At 36.5% G+C, this 18,144-nt stretch overlaps 2 protein-coding genes across 2 annotated transcripts; one reads left to right on the forward strand and one right to left on the reverse strand.

Moving 5' to 3' along the window:
- Nucleotides 1-4,213: 4,213 nt before the first annotated feature.
- Nucleotides 4,214-10,267, reverse strand: LOC109817446 (eukaryotic translation initiation factor SUI1 family protein). Its single transcript, XM_020382685.3, has 8 exons — nucleotides 10,060-10,267; nucleotides 9,864-9,975; nucleotides 9,584-9,774; nucleotides 8,937-9,031; nucleotides 8,428-8,853; nucleotides 7,806-7,914; nucleotides 6,284-6,929; nucleotides 4,214-4,712 (listed from the first exon to the last, which is right to left on the reverse strand). Exons 1-8 carry the CDS (start codon nucleotides 10,192-10,194, stop codon nucleotides 4,591-4,593), a joined length of 1,836 nt encoding a protein of 611 aa, XP_020238274.2. The 5' UTR covers nucleotides 10,195-10,267; the 3' UTR covers nucleotides 4,214-4,590.
- A 1,326-nt stretch (nucleotides 10,268-11,593) lies between these two features.
- Nucleotides 11,594-14,068, forward strand: LOC145950586 (uncharacterized). Its single transcript, XM_083061692.1, has one exon. It carries the CDS (start codon nucleotides 11,594-11,596, stop codon nucleotides 14,066-14,068), a length of 2,475 nt encoding a protein of 824 aa, XP_082917818.1.
- Nucleotides 14,069-18,144: the final 4,076 nt, after the last annotated feature.

An 18,144-nucleotide genomic window follows, 5' to 3' on the forward strand; every position in this document is an offset into this window, starting at 1 on the left:
GGGGCACGTCAGAAACAGTTACCTTTCCCAAATCTTTGTCTATAAATTAAACGGTCATGCTCGTAGCAAAGGGTCAGAAATCACACACCCACAATACCTCACACGCACTCCTCAGCCTGCGCATAAGGCACACCGTGCATACGAGACAACTTTGGGTACGATTTCTCGACCACCTTTCTTTTTCTTTTTTAGCGTAGCGTAGCATAGTCTAGTGTAGTGTAGTCATCTGAACCTGTTTCGTTATCCTTACGAATTGTAATTTTTTTACCATTTAATGAAGGATATGATTTCTGCAGTCAATATACATGCCATCTGTTCAGTTCACGTTAATTCTTACATGCATGAAATTAATTGTACAATTAGCATAGATCTTCTGATGTGCTAAAACAAGCATAGATCTTCTAACATGCTAAAACCAGCATAGATCTTCTGACGTGCTCAAACAACGAGCATAGATCTTCTGATGTGTTGAAACAACACCCTACTTAATTAACTCTATTTGTTGTTTGTACGATTTTATTTTTTCACTGGAAGTCTTCGATTCTGTCACGTTGCGAACACGCATAAATTGAAATTGTGCTAGTTCGAATAAAAAGAACCTATAAACGAAATCCTCCACAAACAATAATAAAAAAATAATTTAAAAATATTATAATTTTTTTACAAAAAATAAAAAATAAAAAATTTGACTGGTACGGGTATGGGTACGAGTATACCCGATACCCGACAGGGACGGGGATGGGGATGAAAATCACATACCCGACGGGTACGGGTACGGGGACGGGGATGGGTTTAGCTCACGGGGACGAGGGCGGGTATCATGAAACTCGTACCCGACCCGTCCTGTTGCCATCCCTATCTCCAGCACCATTATTATTAGCATTATCATTATTATCATTATCCCTAATACCATCATCATCATTGTAATCACCTTGTGCAGCTGTATCATCATCATTATAATCATTATTGTTATCATTATTAATATTATCATTATTGTCACCACCATTGCATTATCCCTACTCTTACCTAGGAGTGGATAGATGGACTCAGGTCCGCGGACTGATTCGTAAGCTTGCGGACTTTACGAATAACAGACCTATTTTTTTTAAATCCGTATGATTATGTTTAATTTTTTAGTCCGATCCGTGGAGTCTGCGGACTTGACAGATTTAATCCGTGGGTTCACGGACTAGTCCACGAGTTTCACTAATTAATATTTTAAGACTTTAATATTAAGTTGTGTATTTAATCTTTTAAATTATTATGACATTAAAACTATTTTTAGTTGGTATGCATTTGTTATTTGAATTATTTTTATGATATTTTGATACTTTTATTATTGAAAGTTTGGCACTATTATATAAGTATTTATAATTTTTTATTTTAATATTTTAATATTTATTATTTTAAACCATTTTAACTGTTGATAAATTTTAGTGTGATGAAATTTAGCTTATAAATAAAAAAAATATTTTTTTTCTTCTAATTTTATGTATTTTATTTTTTAATTACAATCATTCATTTTTTTTTGTTCGTCCCTGGAATATCCAGGGCCAATTGCAGTGACTAATCTCCTCACTACGAGGGAGACACCTCAAAGAGTGGGATAGCTGGCCCCAAGATTTAACGCGGCTGCATACACAAGGCAGGATTCGAACCCCTGACCTTGCTTAAGCGTGGATCAACCCCTACCACTGAACCACACGCTTGGGGTTAATTACAATCATTCATTTTAATGTAAAGATTATTACTTAATCTCTTTACCTCTCATAATAAAACATTGTTATCACTTGATTCACTCTATATAATTAACATATATATATATATATGTGTGTGTGTGTGTGTGAGAGAGAGAGAGAGAGAGAGGGGGGGGAGGGATTTATTTACTCAAAGAATAAGTTTATTTAGATTTACTTCATTCAATATCTCATGTTTTATATCAAATTTTAATGATACAACCATTAAATTAAAAAAAATTAATACATAGATCAAATTTGTAAATTTAAAAAAAATAAATAAAAAATATTTGATATTTTATTTTATTGATTGAAATCAACATATAAAATATTTTAATGATTATTCGTCAATTTGAATTGATAAAATGGAACATCGAATAATTTTCAAATTTTTAAAAAAATTGCAAATTATGTATTAAGAACTTTTAATTTAACAGTTGGATTGTTAAAATTTAATATAAAACATGAATTATTAAGTAGAGTAAATAAATCCCACTTATATGCATACTAGTAAGGAAAAAAGGCATTTCATACTTCTTAAATTTTAAAAAATAAATAAATAAAAAGAGATAATAGAATAAATGATTGTAGGTGGTTATTCAAAAAGAATATGAGAAGTTATTACTTTTTTAATATTCAAGAGATATAATGATCCATTAAAAAGAGAAGACCAAAAGCAATTAAACATATTGGGATGTATGTACATATATAAAGAGAGAGAGAGAGAGAGAGAAAGAGCAAGGATGATTAAAACAATACAAGTATAACTTTTGTCAACTATTACACATTTCAATAATTTTATATTAAATGTGAATTTTGTAAATTTAATCATTAAATTATAACTTCATATCATCTTATATATTGTTAAATTTTATTAAAATTGAACAATTTAAAAATAATCAAAGTGTTCTTATTTTTATATATTTTAAAACAAATATATTACGTCAATTTTAATTTATAAAATTAAGATATCAAATTATCTTTGATTAATATAATTTTTTTTATATATATGATCTTAAAGTAAGAAACTTTCAATCTCTAAGTAAATCTTTTAAAAAAATTCACATTTAATATAAAATTATTAAATGATGTAATGGTAAAAAATTATACTAATATTATTTGAACCCTCCTTATGTGTACTAGTATGGTCGAGGCACTTCGTGCCTCTATTAAAGATAAAATAAAATAAAATTAATAAATATAAGTTAATCTAATGTTATAATTAGTCAATTAATTTTAAGGTCTTGATTTTGAGAAAAATATTTTTTTAATTTTTTAAAATGAAAGGGTATAATGATCAACAAAATGTGGTGATCAAGGTGGTTACTAAAAGAAGTATCCCTTTATATATTAGTATAGATATGTGTTTGTAAACATATAATAAAAACATTTAATGTTTTTATAAATAGTTAAACTAAACATATTTTTAGTTTTGCATTTTTGGAAAATAGAAAATTAATTATCAAAACAAACATGTTTCTAAAATTTTAAATTTGAAAACGAAAACTATTTTTAAAAAATAGAAATAGAAAACAAAAATAGAAAGATATTTCTTAAACCAAATAGCATTCACCTTTTATTGATTCTAAGTCATTTAATTTAAGTAAAAATTTTACTCGTCGCGTTTTTGTTTAATAATATCATGCATGTTCAAATAAATTTATAAGCTAACTTAATTTCAATTGACTAGTTAGTTTCAAAGAAAATAAATAAGAAAGAATAATTATACTAACAACACTTTCAAATAAACATACACATGGTTTGGTTGGAAAAGAATAGAAAGAGACAATTAAAAGAATGAGTAGGGGAAAAATGATGAGAAAAGAAATATTTTTTAAAATTATTTAGAATAGGTGAAATACGAAAGAAAGCAGAGGAAAAGAGATATTTTCTTATAGACATTTTTGTTGTTGGTACAATATGGAAACTTGGAAAGAAAGAATGATAATAAGGTACATAGGCACGGAAAAAACAAATCCATAGCATATGCACGAAGATATGGAGACAGAGCTATTATAAAAGGAAAAAATAATATCGCTCCCCTCTCATTTATGTTCCTAACTAAAATTATTTTAACTAGAAATAAAAATACAATTTTTACAAGAATAAAATATAGTTCTCCTCTCATTTTCTTGATTATTGTGGAGAGAGAAAATTTAATCTGAATCTCGCATAATTATTTTCATTCTCGTCCTTTTCTTGTGTATTTCAAATAATAGAATATACATCAAAAAGTGTTGAATACTTCTTTTTGGATCATTTCTACTATAACAAACAAAGCATTAAACTCATCAAAGGAAAATTCAATTTTAGTCCCTGAACAGATAAAGATCAATTACTTTCGATTTTTGACTTTACATAACCCTAAATTTAGCCTCAAACTTCACAAAACATCGTTTATGATGATCTTTATTGTCAATGAAAAATTTAGTAGCAAAATAAAGATAAAGTAAATGATGTTTTAGGAAATTAGAGACTAAACTAAAGTGAAGGTTTTATAAAGTAAAATTAAGTATCAGACACTTGCAATCTCAGACTAAAAAGTAAAGAGAGAGTTTAGTCTATAGCTTACATATCAAGTAGTGAAAAAAGTGTGAATTCTGCTGCCTCAATTGATCAAGTTTGTTGATCTGAATGGTGGCCTCCTCCATTCAGAGTTTCACAATAAACTTGAAGACAGCAATTGTTTGAATTGGAAAGAACATTTGTGTTTTGCCCATTTCTATTCTTAGCACGCTTCTTTTATATTCACCTCAAACCAATAAACTTGAGTACGGAAAGTACAAAACATACATCTTTTGGCATCCAAGTAAAGCACTCCCAGCTGCGTTACATAAAAACTATTGTATGCAGCTCATCTCTTGGTTTTATCAAGAACTTCAATGTATCTCTTAGGAACTCCATATTGTTCAATCAAATGCCTAGCTAGGTCATCAATAACTCCTCCTTGAACCAAAACTTCTTGCCCTTTCTTACCTGCAAACAAATTTTGCAGAATTTCAGATAGACAATGTAATAATGAATATCATTTTATATATGTAACTAGAAAGTCAAACTTCACAAGTCAGAACCATGAATGTTGGAAGGGTGTAGTCTCTTTCCATCTTCCCCAAGCCATTTCAAACCAAGAAATTCTTGAAATAAACAGAAAAGGTTTAAATACTCTTTTGGTCCCTATAGTTTCATGAACTTTATCTTTTTAAAACCAATAATTTAAAACATTTCATTTAGTTCCTTCACTGTTTTTTTTTTTTAGTCTATATTGTTTCATAGACTTTACCTTTTAATCTCTATAGCAATAGATGACAAGAACTAAAAAGAAACAAAAATAGTATTTATGCGGACAAAAATGGAACAATTTTTAACCATAGGGACAAAAAGGTAAAGTTCATGAAATTTTAGGGACAAAAAGGTATTTAAACGAACAAAGAAATATATACACTCAGCTGTTAGTTCACCTCATCCCTATTCTGTTATGTTAACACAAAGGACAAAAAATATTGAAGGGAAGATAAACGAACGTATAAATTTTAAACATGCAAGCCTAATCCCTGGTTTTCCTAACTGTTAACATTCAGAAGGAATTGGAAATTAACACATATTTACTAAAATGCCCCTGGTATGAATTCAAAAGAGATCATATACTGATTACTCTTGTTGCATAAGCTCCGCTAAAAGTACCATATTAAATCTGTTTGGTTTCCCATATGGACCCTTACTCTCTATCCTCTTAGTACTGGTATAAAGAAATCAAATATTATGCAACTGCACCTATCTACCTTTCATGCCTCCAATATATCGTTAACTTGAACATGCAACAGAAAATAAATACCCTCAAACTCATTTCTTTTATTTACCATAATTAATGCACAATAATGACATATATAGGGTTACATATACCATCCTGGGATTGCTACGCAAAACACACAATATACCACTTCATTGATTTTAATATTATTTATGATACATAAGAATCCACACTACCAGGTTTTAGGGAAAACATGTTTCACAATAGTAGTTCCCCAATCACTTATATTCTTCAAATTGATCAAAACACAATTTGTTGCTTAAAAAAATCAATCTTAGGTGATTTAATGCCTTTATTTCCTTGTTTCCTCAATACTTAATTAGTATGGTAGTTCATACATACTACCATTAATATGTTTGTTAATGTGAAAAAGAATGACTATCTGACTTATCAGAAGGCAAGACCAACAACATGAAAAGTAAGAAGATATAGCAGCTGGGGACTAAACAACGTAGATTTGATATCTTTTCTCTTTCCATTTTTGAGACCCAAATGTAGTTTTATGATCTTAGGTATCAACATTTTATCAAACATGGAAAGATAAAACCAAAAACACATTCTATGAGTGCAGAGATATTAATCAGACACCACAATATGAGATTGGATTTAAACAAAGAAAAGCAACATCTAACAGGCATTATAAATAAAGGCACTCATCTGCTAGTAAATTCCATACTTCTTGAGGATAACAAGTACAAACCAATATAAAACTTATAATTTTAGTGCAACCAAGAAATACCTGGTAGTTCTGCAACAGTGGTACTGCAAGCAAACTTCTTTTGCAGTTCTGATGCCAACGCTTCAGCATCTATAAGAAAAGTTTCCATACCAGAGAGTTTGGTTACTTTCTTGTTGCCTTGACGACGTTCTGTCAGTAACTGAATTGTTTTAAGTGCACCTTTACGAACTACAGATTCATTTCCTCTGGTGACAACATGGTGAGGCTGCATACGACTCACAAATGTTGATCCTAAATCTTTCTTGTGAATTTCTGTAGGATATGTTGTTCCTTTTTTAATAGCCCCCTTGAACAGTGCATCACATAATATGGCATCAAGAATCACAATGGATTTATTAGTTGGTTTCATAAGATTTTCTTTTTCAACATATTTGAAGACAATTTCGGTAGCTTCAGAAGCACTAAAAAGTTTCCCTGTGTCAGCTCCCACAGATGAAAATATGGAATTGACATGTACACTTGGCTTGTAGATTTCAACCACTTCAAGAGTTTTGGACGAATGAATTTCATTGGCAGATTGAACACTGGGCTGCTCACTCTTCTCCACCCGCCTTTTTTCAGGCTTAAACGAAGAATAATCAGCATGATTTCGGTTTACTGAAAATAGCATGACTTCCTTTTTGTGTTTATCTTCTTTTACTGATATCTACAAAATGTGAATATATGTGAAGAAAAAATCCAGAAACAACATTGCATTAAACATCAATGCAGAAAGCTTTACTAGCAGAAGACAAATGATCAAAAGGACAACATACAATGAAAATAAAAAATTTCCATACATTTCGCTCATGATGTATTACACAAAACAGACATATAACTATCGGCATAAACATGCCTAAACTTTAATAACAATAATATTCTAAAAAATATTCAATGCCTCATCAACCTTGTTGAATACATCAAAAAGGCATCATTATCCCAAATTGAGAATCATTTCTTAAGTTGATTTCAGCAGCTATAACAGATCCCCTCCAAAAGCAATTCATTCACCAAAAACTTCACAAAAGCTTGTAAGTCATAACTTACACAGGAAAAACTGTAATGTCCAATCCCCAAATTTCTATTCAATCTTCTCTCATGGTCATTAATATGGATAGTGCTGATTGTTTTAAAAACTTCAATTAATACTTTGCAGATTGAATTAAGAGAACTACTCTGTTCCAATCTCCTATGCCTACCTCCATTCCAATTCTTCATGAAACAAATCTAAAACAGCAAGATGTAGTCAAACTTATTTCTTTCTCATTAGTGCCTTCACTTACATATCTAAGCAACATGCTAAGAGATCACACATCTAACGAGCTAAGGGCCAAAAGTGTCTGGATGTTTCACTAAAAGGTACATCTTGACAGAAGAAAACATCTGTGCAATGCATTGACATTTGACAGAGGCCTACTTTGGCACATTCTAGATTTTAATTCTGTAATTCATATAACAGTTGAAACTTGAAAGACTTTCCAGTAAATATCAGAAAGCTTCTATTCTAGTTATCCAAGTAAAAAGAAAGCAGTAGACAACAAACCCAGCCAGACGTGGATTTTGCTTGTAACCACTTTGACAACTTCTTGTAGGAAGATTTCTTGATGTCTAAAGTAATTCCTGAAGGCCTGCATGGCAATACATGATTTGACCTGAAATGCCCAAAAACAAATAATTATTAGATTATTGGAGGTAAATCTAACTTTTCAATTCAGCACAAACTAATAGTGGTTCAATACAAAATGAAATGAATTTAAGTGGGGAAAGAATGCTAAACATAAATGACAGTGCACTTGAATAATCACCAAATGTTTCAGCTGTCTTCAAATGACAATAACTTCCTTAAATGAAAAATTTATTATACTCAATTAGTTTTCTTTGATACACTAACACTTCAACCTCAAAACTAAAATCTTTTCCAACAGAAACTCAATGTTCAATTATTCAACACTAATATCCAGACCTCAATTTTCAAATTTATTATAAATTCCCTGCTCAGTATAAAAAACAAGATCTTGAAGAAACACATTACTGAAGTTCTTGTGATCTTATCCAATTGAAAGTGCACTTCACAGAGATCATATTTGGATGACAGTGCTACTAAGATAATTATCTTTTTAAACTATCTAACCTACACCATGAGGCAAACAGAAAGAAAATCCCACCATAGAGTGCTTCCAGGCATGGGAAGGTCTTTGTCCTTCACTGTTGTGTGCAAGGCTTGCAGAAGGCACTTATCTAACAGAGAATCTATGTCTGCAGTCGATAGAGTATGCTGGTCATTAGGGTCACTAGCAGTGGCAGTATCCATTAACTTCAAATCAGATACGCCTTCAGTTACTTCAGCTGCAGTATCATCTTCATTGTCATTTGGTGCTGTCAATGTGGAGGTGGAGTCAGGTTGTAACTCATTTACATCCTGAGACTCCTCCGCTCCATCGCCTTTTAGGTTTTTCTGCTGATCATTTGATGTCTCACCAGCAACCTCAGTCAAATCAGAATCATGAGATGCTGGTAACAAAGAAGGATCCTCATACACAACATCTTCAAAAAAACCTGCATTAGGCACATGGCGGCCCTCAGCAGATTCCCTGCAAATCCAACCAAGCAAATTGACTCAGTTGGTTACTTGTAATGAATAAAAGGATCACAGGTTGTCTCTAGCTATACTTGCCAAAGCAAATCACGATAGTAATGAGTTATCCTTAGCGCCTTTCCACGTAAACCCGCTTTTAATGCTTCCGCACTGCTCATTGTAGTACTCCCAACCTTCAAGAGAATCAATGAATTTTGAGCGGACATGTAACTTGTGAAATGTTGACGATAGGCACAGACACAATAAATTAAAAATTAAATTACACCAGTACTCCCTGAGGTTTCATGAGATTGCACATAACTCCCAACTCTTTTTCACATTTACAACATCCCTTATAATGGGACACAGCAAAATGATTTTCAAAATATTAAGGGTGTAAATGTAATGTCCACGGGTGTCTGTGTCATTTTTTCAAACAATTAAGGGGAGTTAACGTAGAGGTAAAAAAGAAACAGGAAATTTATCCGCAATTTCGCGAAACCTCATGAAGTGTCAATTAATTTACTCTACAGTAAATAAAATAGTGTATACATTAACAATGTAAAAGATTTTTATAGTGTCATCCAATCATAAACCATTATATATCGATAAGTTTATTGACTTTTACAATATCTACTTTAAAAATCACTATAATTTTTTATTGGTTGACAACATTTTCTACACCAACAATGCATAGAAATGAAACTCAATGGAACACAAACAAGCAATGTATGAGTGTTACCAACCGCAATGGGAGCAGGATTTCCGGGTACTTTGACGGCCCAAGGTTCCCCTGCTACAAAAGAAGGAAGTCCTTCGGGAGGCACAGTTATACCAGGGAACATCAAGTCTGCACCACCGATAACAAACCGGGAAACCTCACCACCCTTCAGCACGAAAACAGGCAGCAACTCAGGGACCATCCACAGTGCATAAACTGCGTCCAATCCTTTTTCTTTTAGTTTCTAATTCTATTCATAATTTGAATTCATGATTTTGACCTATTATGAGCAAATGAAACGAAACCTGTTGGGAAAATGTCTGAGCCGCGGCCATCAACGTCGAAAAACATTGGAAAGCCTCCTTCCACGGAATATACATGGACACGGTTTTGAAACTTGGACACTGTTATCTCTGCCTGCGTAATTGATTATTCCTTACGTTAATTGCGTGCGAGCGTGCGTATTAAAAGATGGATCAATGAATATTAGCAGCAACGAACCTTGGGAGGAAGCAAGGCGTCCAAGTCGGAATCAGAAGCCCTTTGGAATTTGTCCTTGATGCTTCGTCTCAGCTTCTTCCTGTCCGCACCAGACAATCTCTGGTGAGATTTCGCCTCCACCGCCTTCTTGAACATTTTCTTGGCTCTCTCGCTCCCACTCACTCTGTCTGTCACTCTAAGAGGACGCTAAGTTTTCCCCATTTCTTTTATTTTATAAAATAAATGATAACCTAGTTAAAGTTTGTTTGTCACCTTGCATAAAGAAGCTAAAAGAAAAATCCTTCTCAACGTGGAGATTTATTAAAAGTTATTAAATTTGATATATTATTTCTTAATTAACTTTTCACAATGTGATTGCTAGATAAGTTTAACATTATCTCCTGACAGGGAATCAAGGGTGGGATAGCTGGCCTCAAGATTTACGCGACTGCATACATAAGGTAGAATTCGAACTCCTAACCTTGCTTAAGCGTAGATCAATCCTTACCGCTGAACCACACGCTTGAGGTTATGATTCATATAATTTGTTACTGTGAAAAATTAATTTGTGCTTGCATGATTGATCAAATATTAAGTATATGTTTAGAATTTAATTTTTGTCTAATGTGTATATGAAAAAATATTTGTTAAGAGTACCTTTCCTTTAAAGATATCTTAGTTTAAAAAAATTATGTAACTTTCATGAATTAGTTTGAAAAACTTTTATCACACCTTGGTGATTTATTTAAAGCATTTTTTAATTTTACAAAAAAAAATAGAGAGAAATTTTGTTTAAATATATCTTTAAAAATATTCTTTTGAAATTAACTTAAAATTATTGATATATATTATAAGAATTCAAATTATATCGATGTAACTTTTATAATTATTACATTATTCAATAATTTTGTATAAAAAGTAAATTTTGTGATCTAATCATTAAATTATAATTTTATATTACTTTAAATACTTATGAATAATTGTGTTAAAAATAAACAATAATAAGAAAGTGATCAATTTATTTTAGTATATCTTGAAGAATATATATTATGTCTACTTAGATTTATATAAATGATATATTAAATAATTTTTATTTAATATATGTACAGGTAGGGACATTTGGTCATTCCTACATCGGCCACCGAATGGAAGAATCAGGTAGCCGAACGCCAATCGGCCACCTGAATCAGCCCATCATCACTTAACACTTAATTTAGGCTTAGGGGATAATTACTTGACTAAACCCTAAACCCTAAACCCTAATACGGTAAATACGCCATAGGGCCCATAAGGCTCAAGGCCCATAAATGTCAGTATAAATAGCTCAGGTCAAAAGGTAACGTCATTGTTCATTAATTACTCTCGATATTTGTGTTTGTCCTGACTTGAGCGTTGGAGTGCCTTTTGCAGGTACCAACCCCTTACTCACATCAGATCGGAGCAGTTGTTCGGCCCTCAATTTACGAGAAGATTACTGGTGTATCCTCTAGACAGGTACATTTGGCGCCCACCGTGGGGCCGAACGAAGTTGGTTGAAAGTTTGCTGAGAAGAACGATGCCGATAACTAGGAGAACAAACACACAAGATCGTCCTACTGAAGGGCATGTGGAGGTTGTGGATGAAACTGACCTCTCCGAAACAGTGCGATTGCTGAAACAAGAAATGGAGTTAATGAAACAACAAAGAGAGAAAGATGCAAGGGAGCTTTCGGCCTTGAGGGCTGAGAATGAAGCATTGAAAAGTCAGGATACTTCATGGAAGCCTACTCATGTCACCAACACACAAACTCAAGGGTCGTATCAATCTCACGCGATCCATACATCAGCTCCTCATGCTTCGGCAGTAGCCCCTGAGAAGTTCCCTTCGGCTTTACCTACTGTGGGTCGTCCTGCAGATATGACCATTGTAGGATCACACCGACATCCGTTTACTCCCTCTATTATGCAGCTCCCTTTAATGGATAATTGGAAGGCTTTGCCTATTGACAAATATGATGGTACTACTGATCCTGATGAACATTTAGATGTTTTTCTGACACAGGTAACTCTAAGTACGACAGATGACGCTGCGTTGTGTCGGATTTTTCCCACGTCCCTCAAAGGCAGAGCTCTTAGTTGGTTCACTCGTCTCCCACCCAACTCAATCGATTCCTTCAATACATTGTCATCACAGTTCACTATCCAATTCGCAACAAGTCGCCCTCATAGTCTAACGTCTTTATCTCTGGTTGGTCTTAGACAGGATAAAAAGGAGTCTCTTCGGGCGTTTATGGACCGGTTCAACAAGGCTGCTTTGGAAATCAAAGATCTCAACCCAGCTGTGGCACTACATCATCTTACAACAGCATTGAAACCAGGCCCATTTGTCAACAGCATTTGTAAAAAGCCTCCTTCGGACATGAATGATCTACGTAGGAGGGCTGATAAATACATGCAGATGGAGGAGTTGGCAGAATTTAGAAATCAAGCCCGAGCCGAGCAGTCTGCTAAACCCGAGAGATCGGTAGAACAACCATACAGGGGGCGAGGCAAAGAAATATCCCTTCGGGAGCGGCCTATTCGGGGTCCGAAATACACTCAATACACTCCGCTTAATACCAATCGTGCGGCGGTACTCGAACAGGCCTTGACTTCCGAAGTGTTAACAATTCCGAAGAGAGCGTCCACTCCACCACGTGCGGATATTAGCAAATCTTGTCGGTATCATCGCAATCGTGGACACTCAACTGATGAATGTGCGGCACTTAAAGACAAGATTGAAGACTTGATTAAGCAAGGAAAATTGCATAATTTTGTGGACCGGTCAGGTTCATCCCAGACTCGCTCATATCAACCCAGATATCAAGATCAGCACAGGCAAGATCGTTCCGATAAAACCTCCGATAGAGCTCGGCGTGAAAGAAGCAGGTCGCGCGAAAGAAAAGATGACTCGGCACCTTCACATAGGAGGGTTATTAATACTATTGCTGGTGGATTTGCGGGTGGAGGCACCACTTCTTCAGCCCAAAAGAGACATCTCCGAGTTATCCGATCGGTCAATACTGTTCATAGACAGTCTTCTCGGCGGTTGCCAGCAATAACCTTCACTGATGCCGACTTCAAAGGCATTGATCCGGAGCAAGACGATCCGATGGTTATCAGCGTAGAAATCCACAATTGCATCGTCAAGAAAACATTGATCGACCAGGGCAGTTCGGCAGATATTATATATTGGAACACATTCAAGCAGTTGGGTATTTCTGAAAAAGAATTGCTTCCCTATGACGATCCGTTGGTTGGTTTTGCAGGGGAGAGGGTCAGTACCAGGGGTTACATTAAACTCTTCACACGCTTTTGTTTTGACGAACAAGAAAGCAGAGAAGTTCAAGTAAAATATATTGTGGTGGATGCTAGCACTTCATATAATATCCTCCTCGGCAGACCGTCTTTGAATGCATTGGGGGCTATCGTCTCAACACCACATTTGGCGATGAAGTTTCCATCCGAAAAAAGGAAAATAATCACAATTCACGCCAATCAGAAGGCTGCTAGAGAATGCTATTATGCTAGTTTGCGAGTTTTACCGTTGGAAGAAAGAAAATCTAAATCAAACAGAATACATGCTGTGAACGCTTCGGCACTTCTAGAGGAGGCTGAGTGGGATCTTGATCCAAGAATGAATAATGAAGAACGTGTGGAGCCAATTGAGTCAAAAATACATTTTCAGATAGGTTCACGTCCTGAGCAGGTTACATACATCGGTGCCGATATGTCCAAAGACGACCGTTCGGCCCTATGCAAGGTTATAGTGGAGAATAAAGATCTTTTTGCCTGGACACCTTCTGACATGCCGGGTGTAGACCCGAAGGTTATGTGTCATAAGTTATCAATTTGTGCCGAGGCAAGACCGATCGCGCAGCGGAAAAGAAAAATGGGGAACGAAAGAAAACTTGCGGTTGACACGGAAGTTGCCAAGTTGCTTGATGCCGGATTCATTCGGGAGGTCCATTACACCACTTGGTTGGCAAATGTAGTAATGGTAAAAAAGTAAAATGGGAAGTGGAGAATGTGCACTGATTACACAAGTCTCAACAAGGCATGCCCTAAGGATGCTTACCCACTTCCAAACATAGATCGATTAGTTGATGGAGCCTCGGGTCATGGAATGTTGACTTTTCTTGATGCTTACTCGGGATATAACCAAATTCCCATGCATACCCGTGACGAGGAAAAGACGGCCTTCATAACCGATTCGGCCAATTACTGCTATCAGGTAATGCCGTTTGGGTTGAAAAATGCAGGGGCAACGTACCAAAGATTGATGAACAAAGTTTTTCAACACCAAATAGGCAAGAACATGGAAGTGTACGTGGATGACATGGTCGTAAAATCCAGAAGCATCGATCGGCATGTAACGGACCTTTCGGAAGTATTCCAACAGGTGCGCAAGTATGATATGCGGCTCAATCCGGAGAAGTGCGTATTTGGAGTGTCCGGAGGCAAATTCCTGGGCTTCATGCTTTCGGCGAGAGGTATTGAAGCTAATCCTGACAAGTGTATGGCAATCGTCAACATGATAAGCCCTCAGAACCTTAAACAAGTTCAACAACTAGCAGGTCGGCTTACAGCGTTGTCACGATTTCTCCCGTGTTTGGCCGAAATAACGAAACCCATGATGGGATTGTTGAGAAAAGAGAAAAAATTTGAATGGTCTGATGAATGTGAAAAGGCCTTTCGGACCCTAAAGGAACATCTCGGTTCGCCGCCTATACTTTCTAAGCCTGATCTAACGCTACCAATTGTGGTCTATTTATGTGTATCAAATGATACAATAAGTACAGCTCTAATTCAAGAATGGGAGGGACAGCAACCTATTTACTTCATCAGTCGCATGCTACAGGAGGCTGAGACAAGGTACCAGCTCTTGGAAAAAGTGGCACTGGGGCTAGTCCATACCGCTCGGCGCCTTTGGCAATATTTCCAGAGTCACCAAATCGTCGTTCGAACTGATTGCCCGATAGCTAAAGTGTTACGTAAACCAGAATTGGCAGGAAGAATGATGGCTTGGTCTATCGAATTATCGGAGTTTGACATTGGTTTTCAGCCTAGAGGGCCGATCAGGTCCTAGTGCTTGGTGGATTTTATCAATGAGTTGCAGCCGAAAGGTTGTTTTATGAATAGTTTGTGGACGATACACGTGGACGGTTCCTCAAACAACCAAGGTAGTGGAGCTGGAATAATTTTGGAAGGACCAACAGGATTGATTCTAGAACAATCATTACGGTTTTCGTTTAAAGCTTCAAATAACCAGGCCGAGTATGAAGCGCTGTTGGCAGGTTTAAGGCTTGCACGAGAGATCGGAGTCAGCCGATTGGAGTGCTGGACCAATTCAAAAATTGTAGCCGAGCAGGTGAATGATAATTTTCAAGTAAAAGATGCGAACTTGTTAAAATATTATCATTTGTTTCAAAAAATGCGTGATATGTTTGAAGAAGTTCATGTAAAGCACACCCCAAGAGAAAACAATGAGAGGGCGGATCAATTGGCTCGGTTGGCAAGCAGTACCAAAAAACCCGGACAATTGAGAACCACGCTTCACTTGGAACTTGAAGCGCCGAGTGTGGTAGCTGCCGAATGTTTGGCAGTGCAGGAGTCTGCTCGAACATGGATCACTGAGATAGTGGAGCATCTTGAATATGGTAAACTACCATCGGATCCAACGGCTGCTAAAAAGCTCTAAATGCAGGCTGCTAGATATATTGTGATTGGAGGAGAGCTGTATAGAAGAGGATTCTCGGTTCCGTTGTTAAAATGTGTTGATAAAGAGCAAGCCAATTATATATTGAGAGAGATTCATGAAGGGATATGCGGTTTTCATTCGGGAGGACGAACTTTAGCCACTAAGGTGCTTCGGGCAGGATACTATTGGCCTACTTTCAGGGACGATTGTGTAACGTTCGTAAAACACTGTATATCATGCCAACGACATGGTAACCTTATTCATGCTTCAGCTGAAGAACTTCATGGTATTAATTCACCTTGGCCGTTCGCAATGTGGGGTATGGATATTCTTGGACCCTTCCCAATTGCCAAGGGTCAGTGCAAATTTTTGCTAGTTGCTGTTGACTATTTCACGAAATGGGTCGAGGTCGAGCCACTTGCTAGTATCACAGCTGCTAATGTTCAAAAGTTTTTGTGAAAAAATATCATTACTCGCTTCGGCATTCCATATGCACTTGTAACCGATAATGGTTTTCAATTCACCGATCAAAAACTTAATCGGTTTATTCAGGATCTCGGCATCAAGCACAGATTCACATCGGTAGAACACCCACAAGCCAATGGGCAGGCCGAAGCAGCAAATAAAGTAATTCTTGGTGAACTAAAGAAAAGATTGGGAGATGCCAAGGGAGCTTGGGCAGAGGAGTTGTTAGAGGTTTTATGGGCTTATCGGTGCACGCCTCAGTCCACGACCAAAGAAACACCCTTTCGGCTAACATATGGCACTGATGCAATGATACCTGTTGAGGTAGGAGAACCATCTTTTCGGCGACAATATTTTGATGAAAATTCCAATGATGTATCTCTCCGAGCTGAAGTTGACATGGTCGATGAAGTCCGTATCAGAACAGAGATTATAGCTGAAGCTTGCAAGCAGAAGATGGCTCGTAGGTTTAATTCCAACCTCATTAAAAGAAGTTTCCAGGAGGGCGACTTGGTGTGGAGAGTGCAAGGATCGGCAAGACGTAATACGAAAGAAGGCAAGTTGGCTGCTAACTGGGATGGTCCATTTCGGGTACGACATAATTTGGAAAACGGCGCATACAAGTTGGAAGAACTCTCGGGCAAGGTCATTCCCAGAACGTGGAACGCTTCTCATTTGAAGACATATTATAGCTAGTATATATTGTAAAAAGGACCTTGTGTAAACAGATGGTGTACTCTTTTCCTTGATCGGTCTTTTCTCCCCTTGTAAAAAAGTGAAAAGGGGTTTTGGCCGACAAGGTTTTTAACGAGGCACCCATTAATGAAATTACTTCAGTTCTTCCATTATATTTGACAATTCTTAACAGCTGTTCAAATCTCGCAACAGGCTTCCCTCCCGAGTTGTTCAACTCGGCTAAAGATGTGCCTTAAAGAATCTCGCAACAGGCTTCCCTCCCGAGTTGTTCAACTCGGCTAAGGATGTGCCTTAAAAAATCTCGAAACAGGCTTCCCTCCCAAGTTGTTCAACTTGGCTAAGGATGTGCCTTAAAGAATCTCTAAACAGGCTTCCCTCCCGAGTTGTTCAACTCGGCTAAGGATGTGCCTTAAAAAATCTCGAAACAGGCTTCCCTCCCGAGTTGTTCAACTCGGCTAAGGATGTGCCTTAAAAAATCTTGAAACAAGCTTCCCTCCCAAGTTGTTCAACTTGGCTAAGGATGTGCCTTAAAGAATCTCTAAACAGGCTTCCCTCCCGAGTTGTTCAACTCGGCTAAGGATGTGCCTTAAAAAATCTCGAAACAGGCTTCCCTCCCGAGTTGTTCAACTCGGCTAAGGATGTGCCTTAAAAAATCTCGAAACAGGCTTCCCTCCCGAGTTGTTCAACTCGGCTAAGATCGTGCCTTAAAAAACCTCGAAAAAGGCTTCCCTCCCGAGTTGTTCAACTCGGCTAAGGATGTGCCTTAATAAGCAAGCAATTCCGAATGAATCCATTCGGCATTGCTCAAAAAGCAAGCAATTCCGAATGAACCCGTTCGGCATTGCTCAAAAAGAAAGCAATTCCGAATGAACCCGTTCGACATTGCTCAAAAAGCAAGCAATTCCAAATGAACCCGTTCGGCATTGCTCAAAAAAGCAAGCAATTCCAAATGAATCCATTCGGCATTGCTCAAAAAAGCAAGCAATTCCGAATGAACCCGTTCGGCATTGCTCAAAAAGCAAGCAATTCCGAACGAACCCGTTCAGCATTGCTCAAAAAGTAAGCAATTCCGAATGAACCCGTTCGGCATTGCTCAAAAAGCAAGCAATTCCAAATGAACCCGTTTGGCATTGCTCAAAAAAGCAAGCAATTCCGAATGAACCCGTTCGGCATTGCTCAAAAAGCAAGCAATTCCGAATGAACCCGTTCGGCATTGCTCAAAAAGC

This window comes from Cajanus cajan, chromosome 8 (genome assembly GCF_000230855.2).
Source record: "Cajanus cajan strain Asha chromosome 8, NIPB_CcT2T_4, whole genome shotgun sequence".
Taxonomy (NCBI): Eukaryota; Viridiplantae; Streptophyta; class Magnoliopsida; order Fabales; family Fabaceae; genus Cajanus; species Cajanus cajan.

Excerpts from the sequence above, each read along its gene's own strand:
- LOC145950586 (XM_083061692.1), top strand. The coding sequence starts at position 11,594 with ATGCCGATAACTAGGAGAACAAACACACAAGATCGTCCTACTGAAGGG.
- LOC109817446 (XM_020382685.3), bottom strand. The coding sequence starts at position 10,194 with ATGTTCAAGAAGGCGGTGGAGGCGAAATCTCACCAGAGATTGTCTGGT. Across the intron at positions 9,775-9,863 it reads CTCAGACATTTTCCCAACAG|TTTATGCACTGTGGATGGTC; the intron begins GTTTCGTTTCAT and ends GATTGGACGCAG. Across the intron at positions 9,032-9,583 it reads GAAATCCTGCTCCCATTGCG|GTTGGGAGTACTACAATGAG; the intron begins GTTGGTAACACT and ends ATTCTCTTGAAG.